The following is a 22,580-nucleotide window of genomic DNA, read 5'->3' as shown; positions in this document are numbered from 1 at the left end:
TCGGGTGCAAGCTCAGGTTAGTAGACCAGATCATTTCAACTCTGGCAGATGCACTTTGCGTAAATGCTATTCATCAAACAGCTTTTATTGATATGACTTCAGCAGGACGATGACGAGTGGCTGGACAGCACACATCAAACTGCCGTTCGTCTTGGTGAAAGGGGATTAGACGAAACGTTTTCCTGCGAGGGGCGTCGTGTCTTAAAGCGCCTTGCCATCAGGAATATCATTCAAACCCAAGTAAGGGGAATGAAATCAAGACATCTTTTTGTGGAGCCGCCTCACAGTTATCTGATATATTATCTCATCTTTCTTCCTTTCTCTATCCCTGAAAAAGAGGCATTGATCTGGGGTGTTGAAATTATTGCAAGACAGAAGAGAGCAAGAAAGGCAGGTACACAAACAACCCTGAATCATCTGGAAGGAGCAGCAGAATGGATCATTTGACTAACAAGCAGATTTTCAATGCACTTTTCTGTTGTCTTCATAGACACGCAGAACCTTCTGTTCGCTCATTGATCGTCTTCGGCTGATGAACGACTCACACATTAGAATGAGAGGACAGAAAGGAGAAACAGAGAGAAAAGACATGTCACAGTGCTGTAAATAAGAGCCCAATGCAAACTTATTTCGTTTTGTCTTATTTTGTCTTGTGTTAAATGCCTCAGATCGACGAGATTTTAATTTCATTGATGCCCTCATTGGATACAAAAATGTTTTGAAAGGATTTTGTTTAATAGAAGAGAATCTGTGATTGAAAATATTTTTTTGGACAGACAGCTGTGTTTCAAGTTTCATTACTAACACTGTGAACAGACCTATTGAATCAAGAAATTACTTAAAGGGGCTCCGGGAGGTATTATGTATTTTCCAGGCACATATTGCCTTTTTATAGGACAATCAAGTAGCTATGTTACCTCCAGCTGTTACAGAAATTATGTATAAGTCAAACATAACTTAAAATAAATTTGACTATGGAATTGAATGCTTTTAAATTGGCCTCTTCCTCTGCAAGAAGCTCCTATTCATTCCAACACTCCGCCTTTGGCACATCATCACAATGTTTCTCCATTTACAGTTGTTCTTAGCAGCGTTTGACTGAAAAGTAGTTTGTCTGATCAGTTTAGCACACAGTTGGAGACACACAGTTACACCCAGTGTTTGCTGAATGTTGCTGCCATTAGTCTGGTGGAGCTGTGTGGGGAAGGCGTGTTGTGAGGCAGAAGTTCGGCTCAGTGCCGAAGCTCCAAGGAGGAGCTGCATGAAAATAGGCAACATTTTGTGTGAGCAAGCGTTTAGGCACCCCTGAATGATTGCCATGAGAGAGTCAAGGATTCCTCAAACATACATGAAAGAATACCTAGCAACACTCCAGGCATGTTTATTATTATTACTTTTTTTTTTTAGGGAAATAACACAATAAAGCTCAAAAAAGTCGGTTTGCATAATACCTTCCCTTCAAGTATAACCCGGATAACAACATAATGTAGCCGAAAAGATTTCAAATAGCCACTTGGCATGCTGGATCTCAAAAAATGAAATAAACCTGAAGAATAGCCCTATTGGTCACCGTTTGGGGCTGCTTTGTTACTTTAGACATGGACAAATTCCTGAATCCTGATCTCAAGTAAAAATACTGAAGGAGAATGACCGACCATCACATTTAGCTCAAGAGAAGCAAAGAGTAGCCTCCACACACCACAATGACACAAACACTAAGTTACTTTAGGGACAGTCTGGGTAGATTAAAGACGTACTATTTAGGTTTTCTACAACAAACCTTCCATATCTTCAAAGAACAGCTTATACAGAGACAGAATCAAACACAGGTGAGCTCCTGTTAATAAATTGGTGAGCTGGATTGTGAAGGTAATTTGTTCCATCCAATTTTATTGGACATCACAGGAAAAGAGGCTGAATAAAAATACAAATCCTACTTTTCACAATTTTTTTAGAACCATTTTTATTAAATTACCTTTGGAATTCATTCTATTACAATAATGCGCTATATTGTGTTATTTTGTCAAACAGCCCCGACCCCTGACAGCACTCCAAAATACAAAATGCATTTAGGCTTGTGGTTGTAATGGGAAAGAAAATGAAATTTTTTAAGGGACATGAAAACTAACATGCTAATGCTAATGCCTCACTGTAACGAGCACAAACACAAGGTTAACGGCAGCATCCACCGAAGGAGAACACAGCCCGGCTCATAATTGTCTCCTAATAGGAGTAGGTTGCTTTTCCTCCCCTGAGCTTCAAGAGCTCTTCTGCCGCTAGAGAAAGAAAAAGAAACAAACAAAGCTCTTAGTGTCCGGAAGGGAGTCAGCATTCATTAATGCAAAGGTTGAAGAAGTTAAGCTGCATGTAATTGGCGTGTTTCTATTTATGGTCTAGTGAGACCAGCCCCACCCAGTGTGTGAACAGCATCCATACAGTTTTCTGTATCGTAAATATGCAAACGAGGGCCGTGTTTTGATGCAGCCCGCTTTTCTACTCAGTTGTCCCAAATTGGCTTTCATGGCACAGTTAGAAGATGACAACTTGCAGCTTCCACCACATGTGTTTGACAACAGTATTTTCTGTTTCATAAATGCTTATCCTTCATTGACTCAACTGTAATCATATTACAAGCAATCTGGTGAGTCATTTGACCTTCTCTGTACCCACAATAGGCACCAAGCTTGTAATCTAATGGTGTGTAATCTAATGTCTGACATAATTACATCTATTGCTCACTTTAAACAACACAAAGCCTAGAATGATCATATCTTCTAATTGAGACATTGCAATGTTTTTTGTTGTTGTTTTTTTTGTTTTTTTTTGCAAAGCATAACAATTATGCTGTCACTTAAAGAGCTAACATGAGCTTTGGGCTGGTTTGCTTGAATATTCATATGTATTTCTTTCTCTTAAAAAGAAAGAGGGAAAAAAATCTAATGCAAAATTTTACTACATCCCTTACTTTCAGGCTGCATCTCCAAACTTCCTTCTTGTGAAAACTAATGGGAAATGCCTGCAGAGCCTCCAATCCATTTTAATCCCGAAGGCAATTATAGTGTTGGGTTTTAGGGTCAGTATCGCTGTTGATTGATGGCAAGAAAAACTCACTTTAACAAAGTGATGTGAACTTCAACCACCTGCATGCACCAAGACAAGGGTTTGATGCTTTGTTAACGAACACAGAATGAAGAACTAATGACTGTTCCTCTGATAGCTCTTATTTGCCAGTAACACCAATGGCTGTTAAATTTCCACCTTAATTGCTTAATTTCTCTTCTTCTGTTTATTATTTTGTCTGACAATTTGGGAATGTAAATGCCACCAGTGGTACAGATTAAAAAGAAAATATTTCAGACTGAATAGTATCGGGCAGGTACATATTTGCAATGCCTGAAAAGCCAAGTTTGTTTGTGAGGAAAATCATCCTCTTCTCTCTTTTTTTTTGGTTTTTTTTCTCGTTCGAGTTGCTTTTAAGAGCCATGATGTGTATCCTAGCAACAGGACTCACTCGCCCCCATCTATCTGTAGAGTCACTTGCACAGAAAAAGGGCACGGGCGCCGAGTCCCCACCGACTCCTGTAGCTGTCAACACATAGTGGTCAGATTCAGCTACTAGACAACTTCATGTAATACCAAGGGCATTACACAGGAATCCTTCTCTTCTTACTGAATACATTACCTTCAAAGCAGCATTATTTTATTCAGGCATGTTCATCGATCTAGTCTTGCACTTTATCTATATCTGTGTCCCTTTAAAGGAAAAATACATTTTCCTAATCTTTAATCAAGTTATACAGAAGTTAAAGTTTATTTGCAATACAACACTGTTCTTTGGAAATCATGTACCTCAGCACCCTAATAACAAGCCAAATGGTTTCAATTTGACACAAGCAGCATGTCAAAGTGAGGAACCTGCCTACCATTGGCCTTTATTTGTTGATTGTGCTCAAGGTTAAATTACTTAGATTTTAGCTGAAGCAGGTTTGTACCGTCAGTCTTTATTGATTTGGTTCCTTGAACACATTTTATGACAGATGACAAAGAAGAATTCAGTAAAGTGGCAGCTGAAGAAGTTTTGTTTTGTATGCATTACAATAAAAAACATGCTTCAAATAGAACATTCTATATTATAAATACCATTATAACAGACAACAAATAATTGTATTAATTACAAATGTATGAATCTAATGTTTTGTGTAAGTTAACTTCTATACGTCAATAAACGTCAGACACAAACAGTTGTTTTCAGGTATTTGTTTTTGTTTTCATTTCTTTCTAAATCAGCATCACACTTTTGTGTTTTGATTTAATTAATATTTTCCATTATCTGCATCAAAGGTGAATTCTCAAAACTTAATTTGAAGCAGGTTTTGCATTGATTCATATTTCTTTGAACAAGCTCTGGTGTCAGTCTACTTGAAAACAGTTCCTGCAGTGACGCCTGAAGAAGTTGTGAGTTTCTTGCATGTAAATATTGACGTGTTGCTTTTTGCTTTTATTAAATAGTTGTTTATGCTTTTAGTCATTTATTTTTCTCAGTGACAGAAGAAGAACTTCTGAGTGATATTTGACACTGACATTAGTGTCATTCCATGCTTTACATAGACACATTATGTATGTGTTTGCATGGTCACGGGTTTATTTTGTGGTATTACTACCTTCTGCAATATTGCAATATTATTTCACTCTTTTTGATAACTTTGTTATTACTTTCTTGTTTACAATATTTAATCTGAGGCTTCACGTAAGCTTCACGTAAGAACTTCATGTAAACATTTTTTTTGTTGTTTTTCCTTGCTTTCCACCGATTTTAACTTTTATGATCTAAAATAATAAAAGAGCCAGCTAAATGACAGGTTAAAAATATGACGTTCAGAATAGCAGGGGTGTGCGCAACATGCTGTTGGTTCTATGAGGGAAGAAGAAGGGATTTTACTTTCCATCTTTTCTTTCAGTCAGTGACATCGTTAAGCAGACCTCATACGGTAAAGCTATAGCATGTAGAGGCATGTGAAAAATGATTTATTATTGAAATGATCATATTAAGCCTACAACATTTTTTTCCCCCCAAATCTATGATAAAACTGGGAATTTTTTTAATGATTACTAATTGAATAACAACCCAGAGTTTGACTCCTTACTGTTTCTAATAGCCTTTTGCACATATGAGGAAAGTCCTTTGGTCAGTCCGTTCCTACGCTCCACCTCTCATCCCAATGCCCTCTGAATGTTATCAGATAAAGAAGAACAGTGGGACTCCAATCTGCCACGCTGCACCACAAAGCCAGAGTGATTTCCTGGGATGAATCACAAAGCACTGCGGGAACGCTCTCAATTTTAAAACACCGGGGTCTCAAAGCTCTGCTTATACCTTTTAAAATTGCAATTTGTAAATTGTTGAATCTGTTGCAGGACAGACAATACAAAACAGCACAACAACGAAAAAAATGAAAGGAAACGAAAGGTTGTGAATGTTTTTCCTCCAGCTTTTTATGATTTCAAAGCAGCATTTGAATGCACAAGGTTTCTGTGATGGTCTGGTAAATGAAAACTTCTGCCAGGAAATAGGTTTCATCGGGCCATGATGTCCCCACCTGGTGAGAGTCATCAGCTAAGGGGCTGATTTGCCTGTGGTTTCCTGACTTTTCCAGACTAGGCATGCAGTGACCAGGCTGCAGAAAACTGTGAGAAGGCAAGTGTAGCGCCTCGCCAGTGCAGGCTATAAAAGAATGACACGGCTCATGGCAATTGTCCTTCCTGTGCCAGAACAGAAACAGATTTTTGATCTCTCTCTCCTTCTTTGGGTCAGATGCTAGGGAGGAGGCAGTGGGCCTCGAAACTAACCCTGTCACAACAGAAAACTTGTGACTCTACATCCGGTCCTTCTTTTGTGACGATGTAAAACTACACTGAAGACATGAAGGACTTGGTCACTCAAGTTTGGGATTCCAACTCTAGTTTCACTTAAGCTATTAAAAACAAAAGATCTCTGACTTTAGACTGCACCCTGCAGACTTGACTTGGACTTTTGGTCTGAGACTTGAGTCTTAGTAGCAGTTTTCATGTCATGTAATGAAGACTAAAAAGAAGAATGTGACCACTAGACTGTGGCTGCTGTGCATATTTTCCTGTGAGAAGACGTGATTGAATATTTACCAGTGACATTGACTGATTATGGGCTTTTTTTAACTATTTGCATTCATCTGTACAACTTCACTCATTCTGAATAACATTTCTACTGCTATCTGCATATATCTGCTATTGCAGAGTTGTTATTTTCACTAATTGTAAATGGTCTATCTTTTTAATGCTCCAATAGATATATACATTTTGTACATTTTTAAATGAACCAACTCAGTTGCACATTCCATTGGACTGGAGTGCACCATTTTTTTTAAATAAGTACATTTATACTGTATTTATGTTGAAAATTTGCCCACACTGTCCAGTATTTCATTCATTTCAGATATTGAAAAATACAAACTACCATCACAAAACAGACCTGGAATTAGGCAGGAAGCATAGGACTAGTGGTGCAGAAGTCTGACTCACTGCCCTATTATAATAGAAATCCTGAGTTAATATGATACCTCAGTCATAAGCCTTTGTAAAAAGTTTACTGAAAACAGTCCTTGGGTTGCTGTATCCATAACTGACACATAACCAGGAGGCTGCAGGTTGGCTACAGGTCTGAGCAGTTTAAATGTCTGAATGTAAAACAACATATGCGGTCCAAAACTAACTCTGCACAATCCTAAACTGTTGCCGTTTAGAAATGTTCTCTAATTAATCTGTTTGAACTAGAAACATGTTTGTCCAAAATTGAACACCAGCATCTAAATGTGCAAAGCTGGAAGAGGCATACCTCAAAAGACTGAAAACTGTAAATCCAGTGTAGTGTGGTTCCATAAAGTATTGACTCGGAGGCTAACCGCACATTATTTATATCTTCATTAATGAATTTAAAAGGTTGAATGTAGACATTGGACACATTTAAAGTTAATGACCCTCATGTTTTTGTCACACAGTGTATGGCTGTAAAAGTAACACATGCAGCTACTGTGTGCTCTGTTTGTCACTTCTGCAAGGTTAAATATTAAAAAAAAAGTTCAACATGTCACTGCAGTCCTCATAAAGTCATCTTTTTTTAAAAATAACTCCTGTAGCACCATGGTTTCTGCTTGCTGCATCAATTTAAGTTTTATTTACAGCATAGTTCTTGAGACGATAAGTTAAAATCAGAGCTTCGCATCCTGCTCAAATATTTACAGATCAGCAGAAAGCTTTCCTGATCTTAGATGTCCACAAACCTTATCCAAAATTATAATCCATTATTTAGATCAAAGCTGTGAAATATTACAGATTAGACATCATTCGTCCAGAAAATCTATCAATCACTTTAAATATTTTTACTAGATTGAAAGTATAATTAGACCTTCAATGTCAAAGAATAATAATGTGATTTGGACAGATTTCATTTTGCCTTCATAATTGGCAACATTGAAACTCAAATTAGAAATGCATTTGCAAGTAAAATTGAATTTCACAAACTAACTCCTTAGTTAGTGATGACAATATGCTCATTAAAGAGCAAAAGTGGCACATATAAAACAAAAACGAGTTTTGTTCTTTACCACCATCAGTTGTAGAGTTTTGTTGTTGAAATTTATGAGCCACTAGCTGCATGAGTTATGAGTGAAGCTACTGCTGACACTGCTTGCTTCTGTAAGAAATAGACGTCTGAGTGAAATAAAGTAAGTAAAGGTTTTTCAGACAAGGAGATTTGCCTGTGCATTGTGCTGAAGTCTTATACATACATAACTGACATATTTTGGGTGTCTGTGAACTTACCAAGTGATTTTCTATTTAACCGAAATACATGAGAAAAAATGATTAAAACGTCTTGTTTTTAGGGCGTGGTTGTAATCATTACTTAATTTCATAATAAAACTTGAAATCTAAAATGTCCCCCTTTCAATCTTTTGTAATTAAAGGAAGGAACACAGCCTTTGGGAAATTAATGTCAGCATTTCAGTTGTTTCAGTTACCTGACGGTATTGAATTTTATGACATCTCCATAAACTTTGGCTCCTAGTCATAGAATCTCTGGCCCATATTGCTGATAACCTGCTTTTTACAGTCATTATATTGACCCATTTCTTCCTGTGAGAACATGATATACAGGGTGTTATGATACAATCTGTTCCTGAACCTGAGCCTGGCTTAGACACAAGATTATGAACAGCCTCATCACCTCTCTTGATTCTGCGGCAGCTGGGCTCATCATTGCTGTGTCCCACTTATTACAACAGCCGTATCACAACCAGGTTACCTAGAGTGGCACATTTTGTGTTGCGTCAAATATGCTTACACATATATATAACATGTCATTGTAGCTAAGCTTTATCATATTTAAGCTGCTGTTCTATCTTGCCGTGCGTATTGAAAAATGTAGCATATGGGTTTAAATGTGGGGAAGATTAAGTGCATTTTGTGAAACACGTACTCCTGTCAAGGCTTTGAAGAGTGTGTGTTGTTCTGACGACTTCATGATTTGTGCAGTGTGAGTGTGTATTAGTCCGAGAGTGCACTACTGAAGAAGGTGGAAGAAGGGTTTTTCTATCTTGAGTGTGTGTGTGGGAGTGAGTCCTCCGAGAAACACATTTGACCTTTTAATTCAGAGAATATACCGACCACCATTTAATAAACAGATGCAACACATAAATGCAACTGAAGCTATGTCAGATAGAATATGATCAGCGGCAATATTTTTACTGACGAGACTAAAAGTCTGCATCTGTGATGGGGCATCATCATATTTAATCTGTACTTTGTGTTTCATTCCCGTGGAAAATTGGTGAACTTTTATATTTCATTCTCTGCACTTTTAGAATGCAAGTACTGTACTGAAAAAAATGTACTGTAAAATAAGTAATATAATAGACCATCCAGACAAATCCTGAAAAGTATTTGGCTCATAAATTTTTCTACACAATAATGTAATAAAACATCCACTGTAATACTATGAATAACACGCCATGAATCCGAGCCAACAATATGATTTAAGAAAATAGAGTTAGTGCACAGCAAGCTACAATTCATACATCAGCATCTCTTGTAATCCAGTAATGACACACTATTTCTAATCACCGGCAGAATTACTGACATGCTACACACCGGTAGCCACTCAATAATCTAATCACAAGCTTTAGTGCTCATTACAAGCTTTAAATTGTGTGCTATAGATAGAGCAACATAGCAGCACTACTTTGTAATTTGTTAGATGGGCGGCCTTCGAGTTAATAGCGATTATTAAATCTGAAAGAATTTATGTCAAGGTCAGCAAAATTAACAGATTTTTCTATAAAAGGGAACAGATTTCTTTATCTCGATGTCTTCATTCCTTTTTTTAGCCCTATAATCAAACTAGTTCGTTAACTGCCCCATATTTGTGACAGTGACCCAGATTTTATGATAATAATGTAAGAAAAGTAGACACTCATGGAAGATGGTGCACTGAGAACATGCATAGTCCTGACTCTGAAGCAGCTGGAGGTGGTGTTCTATTTAACATAACTTTTTATTATTATTTGCACAGAGGCTAGGATGGTGGGTAGCAGCACGGCCCTTCTTTAATGAGCCCTTGTTTAATGAAACAAGGGATTAAGGGACACCCCTAAGCTTTATTTCCACCCTTGGTCAGTTCCTATAGTTTCCTTCCCTGCAATCTATGTTCCTCACTAAATGCCCCCTAAATGCTCCTTTTACTTTTTGTCTATGCGCCCTATAGATGTCTCTGCTTAGTTCTATTTCTGCAATTATGTGAACTGGGGGCAAAAAGGAGACATAAACCTCAGCCCCAAAGAAGAAACTCCCCTTTTTGCTGCCCCTCAGAGAGTCACGCGCAATTGTTTCCATAAAATTAAGTCAAACTGCTCTGAGTCTTTGCCAGGAGGAATTTGAGTTCCCCAAAAATTCACTCAACCTGCATGTAAATAACAATTCACTGCTGAATAACACGTGTTCTGAAAAAGCGCCACTTCTTTGAAATGCATATTTTTGGCACATCATTTTGGCACACCGTGACACTTAGCAATTTAATAGGAAAATCCCTTCAATATAACATTCACACACAAATGCCTGTATTTAGTGTTATCATCACTCATGTTCTGCATACTCAAATAGAAAGTTTTCTCTCTAGAACAAGACTTCTGATAATCTTACAATGTTTTCTGCAGAACTTCATAAAGATACATTTTAGTTTTATCTTATGATCACTGACTGGCTTGTGGCTGTTTCTAAACAGCCATTACTGGAAGATGTTTAAGAAAACAACAACAAAAAACAACTGAATGGTCAAATGTGCTTTTAGGATTTAATAACTGCAGTTAATTTGTAGAACATGCTGTTCTTTACACATCTAATAAAGATATCACTCATAGGTGTATAAATGGGAAGAGTTTCATATAGTTCATTGAACCACAGCTCCTGTGGTCTACAAATCAAAGCCCTGGTGTGGGAGGAAACATAAGAGGCGGCCTTCTGGTTGGCCTCAAAACAGTTTTGGCAAACACAAAAATGGCTGAGAGGAAAGAAGTGCTCTGTCCAAATTGCCCTCAGAGAAGATCGGGAGCAGCAGACCTTGTCTAGAACACGTTTTATTTTTACTTTATTTCTTTCCTTCAACATGTTATTGAACCAAAATATTCCTCCAGGCTTTCTACAGCTAAATATAAGCTTTTATGAGTGGCAACATGAAGATGCAGGTAGTACAGTAATGGCAACAAAAATCTTTCAGATTTCTTGCAAACACACCAGGTGGTTGTGAGGAGAAATGAAATGCACATTGGCTTGAAAACTGACTGCTTGGCTCTCATGTATATTCTGTGCCTCAGCTTGTAGATTATAAGTACAAATTATCATTATTACACAACAAAGGACTCTGAATATTTTAGATTTTCTGCCCAAATCCACTTTTTATGACAAGCTTTTTAGGAATTAGCTTTAAGCGGCAGTGCGTATACATCACAAACATGCATTGGTTATTCAAAGGGCACCGTGTCTTATCGACCAAACACTTTGTCTTACTAAAACCTTTCAGCATGCAGATGTTGTGAAGAAAGTCTACAACAAGCATTCTGAAAACATAACAAGCCGAGTTTCCTGCTGTGACCTACGCTATTTTCCACTTGAAGGTACGACTGTGATGTTTAAATTCAGAGGATAAGGGAGATCGGAGAAAAGTATTTTCAGTTGCTGCAGTCTTAGATTTTTTTTTTGGCCTGAGGGGAAGCATCTAGGAGAAATTGTGAGGAAGATGCTGTGATCCTCAAAGGATGTTATCTGCCAGCCCACTAACTGCCTCCAGGAGAGGGCTGGCAGGAAGAGGAGTTGGCAGTCATCCTGTGATTTTGGTCTCTGAATAAGGTGGGTGAATGAGAAGACAAACTCTATTCAAAAGGGACTATAGGGCTGGAATTACTGTGTCTCTAAAGCCGTGTTAAGTTTGATGGGGTATTTTGTTCAAAGATTCATTATTGTACAAAACAATAAAGATTGATTTCATGTCCGCTCTGATGGCAACCATGCAGTAAAATCAATGAATAACAGAAACTCTTGGAGTTAATGATGGTGCGAGGCAGCTGCAGTGCATTACAAACAGGCTTTATCTGAAAGAAGAAGTTAACAGACAAAAAAAAAAATGATCTGGGGCTTCCCCAGGAGTCTGACTATTTATCTAACTTTCTGGATTTGTCAGCCCGACAAGTAAAATCACCCTCATGTAAAAACCGGCTCATTGTGAGGAGAAACACTTTCACTTTTGTGTTCTCCTGCCAATTTAATGTGACCATAAGTATGTGTGAAATAATTAAACTGAATTAGCTATACTCTTTAAGTAAATCTGGAATGTATGACAGATTAAAGCAAATTAAGAACTATGAAAACGTGTTACTGATTTTACAGCACACTACATTTCTGCATCTTAAAGAAAGACACAAGGTGATCATATTCAGTCAAAAAACTTCTTTTTTTTCTTCTTTATTTAAACAAAAGTTCAAAGCGTAATTTTATGACATGGTCAGAAAAACTGCGTTGCCTTCTTATATTTCTTCATCCTCCTCCGCTTTCTTCTCTTCTTTTGCGACACTTTGAATTCGAGTGATGTCTCCCACTCTTCTTCTCCTACAAGGCCAAATCCTGAGCTGGCTACCACTGAATTTGAGCTGAAAATCCAGCCAATCGGATCAATCAGAAAAGTCACCTCCCCCCACTGACAAACACGGCCATTAAACGTAGCGAGTGACTGCAATTTTCTGGTGAGAGTATGAAAATAGGTTGGGAGGGGCGTGTTTTATGCTGGTCATGCCGCGTTCGTGGGCCCGAAGACAAATGGAAACGGCTGCAATCAGAGCTATGAGCTCTCTCGATTAATAAATGTGCTCTTATGACTGCTTAATAAGCTACTCAGGGGGACAGTAGGAATGCAATGCCATACTTTAATCTTTTGCATTCTCTAGCAGGTTTTCATAAAGGATTGCGCAGAATTTCCATTCTTCTTACTTCCTACTCTCGCCAGCTTCGCTGAGCGTCCTTATGAAAACCATCCACAGCCAGTGGCATCATCATCAAACAATATATTCTTACATATTGTTTTGCATATAGGCCAAAAAGTTTGATTTAGGTCTTCTCTCAGCTAAGCATCTTTTTTCCACAGGTTTTCTGTGTCCCACCAAATGGCTTGTGGAGAGCTGTGAGCTCTCCACAAGCCTTCTTGTATGAAGGACAGATTCTCTGGGGTGCATAGTTAATTTATATCCTGTTCTTGACTGCGTCTGGTTACCACTCGGTTTCTCTGCCTTGTCAACTTAGGTGAAGATTCATTGTCTTTTTAGGTTTGCAGTTTTGCCACATTCTTTCCATTTTCCAAAGTATAATTGAGTGCTATGTGAGCATCTTCACGACGTTATCCTTGACCTGTCTGCTTTGTTTTTTGGCCTTTGTCTTGCTTTTTGTTTTCTTTAATAAACCGTCATGAGTACAAATACCTTGCAAAGCTCTTGACAAATTATTTTGTCGGATCAAGGCCAACAATGGTTATTTAAAAAGGTTGTTCTTTGTAAAGGTTACGGAGCCCAGCTCTATGAATTGAGATGAGAACCTCGTAAAGTTTTTTGAAAACGTTTAAATTCAACTGGAGGAGACAATAATGTTAATCTTATTAATCTGAAACCTGTTTATGTCTATCACTATCACTCGTAGTTGTTTTCTTAATTATTACTAGATCATGAAACACGTCTGTGTTTTCGGTGATGCAAATGAATCGAGTATGGCAATGGACAATATGTGTTGCAGCACAAAGCCTTTAGTTGATTTATGCAGTAAGTACTTAAAGCTAGCAGCCTTTCTTGTAAATAATCTGCTAGGAGCAGGCTGGTCTTTTGCTGGTTAAAAAATGCTTTACATCAGCACTGTGAACATGCCCATTGCTAAAAGCTGTCAGCTTTGTTTCCCATCCTTCTCCTTAGTAAACACTGAGGGGAAAAAAAAAAAAAAATCAGTTTTGCAACCAGAAGTCCCAGCAGGCATACAGCCGTAAAGCTGAGTGGGTTAGCCAGGAGTTGAGCTGACTCAATCTGTTTGAGTTTCTCTGTGGGGCATATGGAGCCCTGGGCAGGCAACAAGGTCCGTGGGTTTGGCCCACATTGATCTGAAAATTCAGTGTCAGACTTCTGGCCGGCTCTTAAATATTTGGTTTTAATTACTGCCACAACCTTTACTTTGGCAGGTTACTGTTGAAACATAATCCCCCGGGGGCTGCAAGGCTGGGCCGTCACACGGGGGATGGCAGCTATTTCTTTACTCCGGCATTATTCTTTTTCTTTTTTCTAACTGAAAAATGTGCCATGGTCACAGCTGATTATATAGGCTCCTTCTGAACAAGCGCAGCAGAAAATTGTGAGATGAGGAAAAAGAAAAAAAAAACTCCATAACCCTTAATTATGCAGCAGCTAAGTTGGACTGAAGAGAGTGGCTTATCTCTTTGCTGAGGTTGGGCGGTTTTTGAACTTCTCATTTAATTTTTTCACCCTGTTCACCTGCCTGCCTAAACAACCCACAGCTGCACTAATGAAGGTCCACACTGTTCCTCTCACACATCTAATGATGATTCTCCAAATGTGCCTGCTATTGTCCAAGGCAAGATGGTGTGGGAGAGAAAAATCCCACTGTAGATCAGTCGCCTCAGGGTAACATCTGCCTGTGTGTGAGTCTTCCTCTCAGCAGAGTGTCTTTATGGAACATTTCTTCTGTTCACTCTGGCATTAATTATCCATTTATGTCATTGAGATAACAGAAAAAAAAGACACACTTTCCATTCTGGATTGATTTAGTATATTCTCCCTCAGAGACTCTTTGTTATTCCCAAGGCCGCATTGTCCCATGATTTAAAAGAAATGTTTCACGGTTCATTTCTAAAAGCCACCAAAGGAATAATTCAGACTTCTCCGCACAGATAGACACAAGACGGTAGGTAATAAAACACAGGTACTCAGAAAATTAGAATATCACCTAAAAGTTAATTAATTTCATTAATCAATCAATCAATCAATCAAATTTTATTTGTATAGCACATTTCAGCAGCAAGGCATTGCAAGGTGCTTTACATAATTAAAGAAGAAATAAAAACAGTATGTGACATTAATAAATATATGAAAAGTAAAGATAAAAACATTAAAAACATCAAAGACTTCAAAAGCCACACTCTAACCCTAATTTAGCCATAAGCAACTCTAAACAGGTGGGTTTTAAGTTGAGATTTAAAGGTGCCCAGTGTTTCAGCTGTTTTACAGTTTTCTGGAAGTTTCTTCTAGATTTGTGGTGCATAGAAGCTGAATGCTGCTTCTTCTCGTTTGGTTCTGGTTCTGGGGATGCAGAGCAGACCAGAACCAGAAGATCTGAGGGGTCTAGACAGTTGGTACAGCGATAACAGATCTTTAATGTATTGTGGTGCTAAACCGTTGAGTGATTTATAAGCTAACAACAGTATTTCAAAGTCTATTCTCTGAGCAACAGGGAGCCAGTGTAGGGACTTTAAAACTGGTGTTATGTGTGTATTAATCCATCTTAAAAACTGATTTCATGTAATATATTCATTACACATTTTGTTATGTACTTCTAGTATTTTTGTTCATTTTGATGAGCAAAAATCATGATTCAATTTTGGGGTTATATTATATTATATTAGAGTTAAACAACACAATGAGCCCAAACTCCGGCTTTTGACAGCATGTTGGGTTCAGACCAAAGAGCTTTTAAGCACACTGCTGTCAACACTGCTATTATTTTGAATGCAATGAAGCTACTCCTAATTTTACTTCCCTAGTACACTGAGATGCACCTGTACATCAAAAAGACCTCCCTGCTGAGCTGTTACATTATTCACATGAACAATGCTGGGAAACTGGTCACGAGTTTAAGTCTTCCATCTTAATTATATGCCCTGATATCTGTGTGTGTGTGTCTGTGTTTTTTTTGTGTGTTTTTTTTGCTCTGCTTTAATGCCATTATCCATCAAAGACCCCTCTTTTTTGATCTGAAGAAATCATTATCCTCCCTTGGTGTGAGACTAAAAAACCATGAAAGGGTGGGAAAGTGCGAAGTGTGTTTTACATACTAGCTTTTAATCCCAACACTCCAATAATTGGACTCAGTCACATGTACCGTTTGATGTATTTCTGTCTGAGTATCCAAGACGCTGAGTCGACTCCAAAGACCATGCAAAGCCAAAAAGCTTTCTGAGTCTCTGTTTTTGTTGCCTCTCTCCTAAAACCGGTGTGTATCGCTCTCACAACAACAATCCTCACAAATCACTCTCCAAGGTAAGCCTTGAATATGGGGAATGAGTTTGCTAAAGGGGTAAATATCATCTATACGTGTGATCCTATCACTATATGATTAAAAATGTCAGTAAGGCCCTGGAGGTGACAGATTGCAGGGTTTGTTGGCATCCCTGGGTATTTTCGATGCAGGGACAGGTGCACGATGCCTGGGAGACTCGAAGGGAGAAGAGTGCTGAGGAGAGGGAGGAAGGGTAAAAATGGAAAACAGGCAAGGAGGGAAGACGGAGAAAGAGCTGTTATTCAATGGCCTGTGGCTAGCCTACATCATCCACTATCTGGGCTGGGCTCCAGCTCATCTGTGCTGGGCAAAAAGTCCTGTTACTCTCAGCATGACTGTAAAAGAAGCATTGTAAATAAGTTGGTAAAGGCCGTCACTGACACCCATCATTATGCCGGGACTCAGGTGAATTTACAACATTCACACCTCTTAGTCCACTTGGAAAAAATCCCAAAAAAATCTGCTCGGACACAAAAGTCCTGCTGGAGTCCATCAGAGCCTCCTTCAAGCTCAGTCCATCTGTTCCCACTGGTCAGTTGACTTAGATATGTCATTCAAGGGGCAGCATAGTGAGTCAGCCTATTTCTTTGTGTGTGACCTGAAAATTATTTAGCAAGTCCCAGTTTTGCTGCCAAAAAAAAATCTGACCAGTTGGGGATGTGAATAAAAAATATGTCCTCAAGTGTCTAAACCAGAGAAAGAAGCCGAAACTTTGAGTTCTGGTGTTTGTAGCTCCTTCCACTTCACTTACTTTACAGTGCCTTGCAAAAGTAATGACTAATTTTCAACTTTATATATGACAGACTGATAGAAACTAGCATGATTGTGTAGTAGAAGGCAAATGATGATTTCTTTTCTTTTTTTTTCATTTACACAGGATCAGATTGTGGGGGCAACAGGTTCAGAGGGAAACTCAGACAACTAACCTGCTCATTTGGTGAATCCAAAAGTGTTCCCTGGTCAAAAAGAGAAAAAAAAAAGTCCTTCTGGTAAGTTCTGGATATACAAACTACCAGTGGTTGAAATTTCTATTCTCTGTTTCATTACTGTTGAACATTAAGTGATGTTGAAAATGTAACTTATTTTATTAGTATCTTGTGCTTTATGAAATAAATTTCACTTTATTTAATTTTTAAAGATCAAAGATTTGCTGATCTCGTTGGAATTCAAAAATTGCTTATGACAAGATATAAAGAATCTCATAAGGTCTTGAAAAAAGGAGTTTAAGATGAAGGTGAACATACCATGCCGTCAGAGACTATGGCTTGTTTTAAAATGTGCCCAGAATTATTTGACCTTAATAAGATCATATTAGCTTTATAACATCCTTTATATGCAGTGGATTTACCTTAATACCTCAAGTTTGGTTAAGCTTGACATAATATTGAACAATAAGCAGTAAATGGTGAATTGACTCACAGAGCAGCTGCTGACTATTTATTGTCACTTAACTGATGCGTGACTTTGAGTTGAAGATAAACCTTTAAAGTTTGTCACAGAGTTAAATTTCAAAAATCATAATGGATTTTAACAAGCTCCATTGTGATCTTAATAAGACTTAATAGATGCTGAACTGTGTGAATAACTGCCGCAGGAGAAATTTGGCTTAAACACCTAACAGAGATATTATTCAGACAGTAAACAGTAAGAATGCACTGATATGCTCTTTATATTAGATTCTGAAACAGGAGGAGGAGTATTAAGAAAACGAAAGAGCCATGGAAGCACTAATGGCTGGGGAAAATGGGACACTAATAAGATGTTAGTTGGGAGTTGTAGCAGTGCAAAATCAGCTAAGAGTAAATCTGCAAAGCTGAATATCCCCAAAGTGCTGCATAAAGCTTGCAACATGAGAGTTTCTTACGAGCAAACAAAAAAAACTTCCTTTATGATGACAAAATAATCGCTCTTTGTGAACCTCATTTTAAACAAGAAGAGTTAATTTTGCCAGCATATTTCTCCACATGAAAAGTAATATTTTAAACTGGGTGAGCTAAAGACCTGAGTTGAATCTGATAGTGAATCTGTGGAGGTATCTATAGATTAGGGTGGTAGCAGGCAGACCTTCCGACCTCAAAGATTTAGAGCTCATTGCAAAACAGCTTTCATTGTCCAGATAAAAGTGAAAACATGCATATATGTACTCAGCAATGTAAGAGAGGTTTGATTGATTAAATGCCAGTATTTTTTGGTGATTTATGAGAAGGTTATGCAGTTGCAAAATGCAATTTTTAATGGCTGAAAGAAAATAATTCTACACCTAAATCTACCCCTAGTATATCTTGGTTCACTGTAAATCACAATCAAATTGCAAGAAAAAACAAACAATTGAATTCACTAATTGTTTAAGGGATACATATGCAAACTGATAGCAATGTCTCTCACTCCACTGACTGCAGAGACACACAAACCCAACCATGGACCAATGTACTGTAGATTTTACAAAACCACGAGGGCCAATGTAAATGACATAAAAAAATGTGAAAAGTTATCCCACTTTCCAATAGATTAGTCATATTGGAAAGTGGATTGTGGACTAGTTGGAGTCCTTTAATTTTTCACAATGAAAATCCAACTTCAGGTATCTTTTCAGTGCATATAAGCAGAAAGTCTGACTTCTGGGGGAAAAAGAGAATGCCGCATTAACACGGTTGACAAGAAACCTTCCAAAAAAAAAGGAGCTGTTACAGACTGATTTATTCACATGGCAGATTTCTGTGTTCACTGAAGGAAAGGGCTTTAAAATTAAAAGAGGAAACAAAAATACTCTGTTAGGATGGTTGGAAACTAAATTTAAAACGGCCTTTGTCCACCAGTCAAGCTTTTGAATAAAAGTTGGCCAAAAGAATAAAAAACAAGGTGCCCTCGACATGGGCTACCACCTTTTAGTGTTTCAAAATTTCAGTTAAACCAGTCAACAAATAAACAACAAAAACTGATTATATTCTGAGTGATTTAAGAAATGTCACTATTTTTTATAAAAAAATATATATATAATCTATAAAAAATGGAAAGCCATGAGGAAGTTTTGATTTTTCTTTTTTAAACTTTGATTTTAGTGTGATCAGAGTAGATCTTTACCTTGTGCCAAATAGAAAGTGTTTGTACTTTCTATACCTCTTTAGGCACTGGTTTAGATAATTAAGAACAAGCCTGGACAAATAAGCAGATTTGCTTTTCTTTACAGAAGCATAATCTTTGAACCACATAAATAATGAGGAACCTACTAAACGTCATCAAAACAATGTTTTGTAATGTCTGATCAAATCAGTGATAATGGAAGCCTGGTGACATATTAATTTGTGCAAAGCCTTAGCCTTTGTGATTAGGATGCCTACTGTGTGCCCTTTCTGCAGATAACTCTCTGGGGTCTAACAAATGGACATTGTAATAGGTTATAGTCAGTGGTGTGGTGCCACGGGTCATTGCCTGTGGTCAGGAATGATGGCTAAAATATCGGGGCCCACATGACCATAAACAAATTCTCTAAGATTTCACCCTCCCTTATGGACAAAAATGACTTCACAGCATATGCGAGCCAAAATGTGTGTAGCCTGATGTTCTGGGCCTGTTGAGGCCTCACTATTATCGATTTTATGTTTTATAGAGATGGGGTGGGAAGGCAGGGGGATAAACAATACAACAGTAAAATTCAAGATTATATCCAGTTGGTGGAGGAATTGTGTAATTAATTATAAATTATAAACATGATGCTGAATATTAATTAGCAACCAGTCAGTCTTAAGCATTTTATAACAAATGAATAAGTTTTGGAAAAGTAGTTTGCACTATTTGGGCTCTTGCTTGTGTTATGTTATAAAATGTTATCCACAGAATGTAGTAATTGTCCTGGTGACTACCTATATTTAAAAAAAAAAAAAAAACATCCCGGTGGTTTTCTTCACGTGAACTTTGGTTCATCTTAGAACTGAACACGGTTCAGATTTGGCTTGATGTTGTTTCCCAGATCTAAGTTTCAACTGAAGTTGTAGTTGGCACAGCACATCTTAGTTACTGGTTTACTGTTGTCCTCTTCATTTTGTACTGGGAGTTCTTGAAAAATGCACTTATTCTTATTTACACTTCAGTGCAGGTTTTCAGTACAATATAAAATAATGCACACACAAACCATGGTTTGTGTGTGCATGGTTTTGGTGCTAAGCAAACATGCTATGCATGTTTGCTTAGCACCAAACATGTTGAAAACAACTTTTTTTTTCTCACCTTTGCTCCCAACATTTAAACAATTCTTTAGGAAAGTTCAATGAAATGTTTTCATAATGAAAGACAAATTTTTTAATCAATTGTCTACACCCACTTTTCCTTGAGCTATCTACAGCAGTAACTGAGCGAGAGCAGAGAGGAATACCCAAGACATAATGTCTGACCATAACAGGGCGCCTTTGTTTTCAAATTATAAAAAATAAACATATTCTACAGATCATTAGGAGAGTGCCTCTGATAGGAATGTGGTTACTTACCTGTTAAAAATCATTTTAAATTGCTTGCGATGTTTCACTGTTTTGAAAGTCGCTAGGATTAAAAATACATCAACTGATAATAACATGAGGAAAATAGGAGAAACCAGGAAAACCCTGAGATTCTGAGCGAAGCTGGCAGAGACAAAGAGGCAGACAGACAAAATGCATAAATATTCTACCCAACAACACACCCACAAAAAGAGGGGATGGGTGCAGGAGTGTCATCAGAAATGACGGCAGCTGAAATGATTGAAACTAAATTATTGACCAGCTTCAGATTGATTAGCTCATAACAGAGGATGTAGCCGGGCCGGCTTCTCTGTTGTGCAGAGCTATCAATCCACGACAAGGCCACTCTTCATCTCAGGCATCACTACAGAAGGCTCCCAGGCTTTTGTTGCTGTCAGCAAGCCTTTGGCAAAGCAGACACTTTCCTTTAACTCTCATTAATCAGTCGTGGTGTGATGAACTCATTAAAGGTATTTTAATGCGACAGAAGTTTTAGAACTTGATCTCTTTGGTGTGTCAGTTTCCTTTTATAAAAGCAACATCCCTTAAAAGACAAAAAAAGATTTACTGTTAACTGTGAGTTTCGGGCGAATATTTATTATATAATTGTGGGTCCATGTAACTCATCCCTACTGTAAGCAACCTTCCAAAATAAAGGTTGACTGGTATTCTCCCATGACCAACGCATGTGTAGATGTGACTTTCTGGGTGTAAGTCAAGCTGACACCCGTGCCATTTGATCTGAGACACACAAAAACAGGCAACAAACACTTCCTGGACACAAAATGTCAAGTTAGGGTGACGCACATTCACTGTAGTGACAGTAACAGAAACCTTGTTCAATCAGGTGATTGCACACACTCAAACACACAATCAGCAATACAGCTGAGTTCAAATCATCGCTTAGCATTAACTAACACAAATACTGTGAGCTTTCTAGCCTGTAGCAAAATACATAGATGGAAAATTAAACACTGCAAGTAGCATGAGGTGCAAAAAGTCATGTTGCAAAGTTGGAAACTATTCAATACATTTAGTGTCAGGCTATGTCTGAACTCTGGTTAAATCAATTTGATCTTCATTGCCTAATAATAGCAGCTTCCTAAAGAGTTTTCAACATCGATACAGATTCATCTTTCATTATTGGAATAAGAGAAAGTGTTATAAGGGTATATAAATGTGAAACGTTTGCGTACATGAGAACCTTTATCATGTCAATAATGATGTCATATAACACATAAGACTAAATTTTTTTCTATTTCTAAGGCATATTTAAGGATTTGTTTTTCTGAGATGCTAACATAATCCTGAAATGATCAAGTAAATCCATGTTTTTCAAACTTTGGTACACTGCTAGTAGTGGTGCTGTCTTTAATGTTGCACAGAATAACTTTTGGTATTAATTATTTGGATGGCTGGTACTTTCGCTGAGTTCTCTTTATGTGAACTCTGTAGATTGAATACCATTCTGGGAATGACTTTGTAACAAACCACTTATAAATTAGAAAAGTAGTGGGATTTGACAGTCTCAGATAGGCCAGCTGACAGCTTTTTCCAGGGTCCAGGACAAGATAATCTTAGATGGGGCCCTCTCCCATGGCATTTTGTAACTAGTGAAAAATTAATTAACCTTTACCATTTAAAGACCTGATAGATAATGCACTCTATCTTCTGTTTTCTCCTTCTCTCTCCTTCCATCCCTTTCCCTGCCTTCCCCTACTCTCTTTTCCATATTTTGTATGGTTTTGTCCTTAGGACAAAAATCCCCAAGATAAATCTGCAAAATAGTTACATGTGATCATTTTAATTTATTTCTTTATTGGATGTATTAAACTAGTGGAGCTTAAAAAAATAAATAAATAAAATCATATATTAAAATAATACATTGTTTGTTATTGTTTTGCCTTTTGTACTAAAATACATTGGGAAATAATGCATGCTGGTACTGTCTCACTAAATATGATCAACTAACCTTTGCAATAACTGAACCTCACACCAATCACCTTTAATATAGTAGTGTTAGTCCCACTAAGTGATTTGTACTGGCAGCTCAACTGAACCAGCTGCTACAAAATGGGACTCACCCTGAATGGTTAACTGAAGGAGAACTCCTTGTAGACCACACAGTCACCCGAGACTGCAAAACCCGACACACCAACCTGTGCACCGCTTGGATTGATTACAAGAAAG

At 37.7% G+C, this 22,580-nt stretch overlaps 1 protein-coding gene across 1 annotated transcript in view; it reads left to right on the top strand.

Moving 5' to 3' along the window:
- Window positions 1-22,580, top strand: part of negr1 (neuronal growth regulator 1) — a 280,810-nt gene that overhangs the window by 245,918 nt on the left and 12,312 nt on the right. Inside the window, exon 7 of the mRNA XM_016665663.1 lies at window positions 16,778-16,889. Within this exon, the coding sequence (XP_016521149.1) occupies window positions 16,778-16,889 (112 nt within the window). The remainder of the gene's footprint in view (window positions 1-16,777; window positions 16,890-22,580) is intronic.

This window comes from Poecilia formosa, unplaced genomic scaffold (genome assembly GCF_000485575.1).
Source record: "Poecilia formosa unplaced genomic scaffold, Poecilia_formosa-5.1.2 Scaffold10, whole genome shotgun sequence".
Classification (NCBI taxonomy): domain Eukaryota; kingdom Metazoa; phylum Chordata; class Actinopteri; order Cyprinodontiformes; family Poeciliidae; genus Poecilia; species Poecilia formosa.
This window is presented reverse-complemented; position numbering and strand designations above follow the sequence as displayed.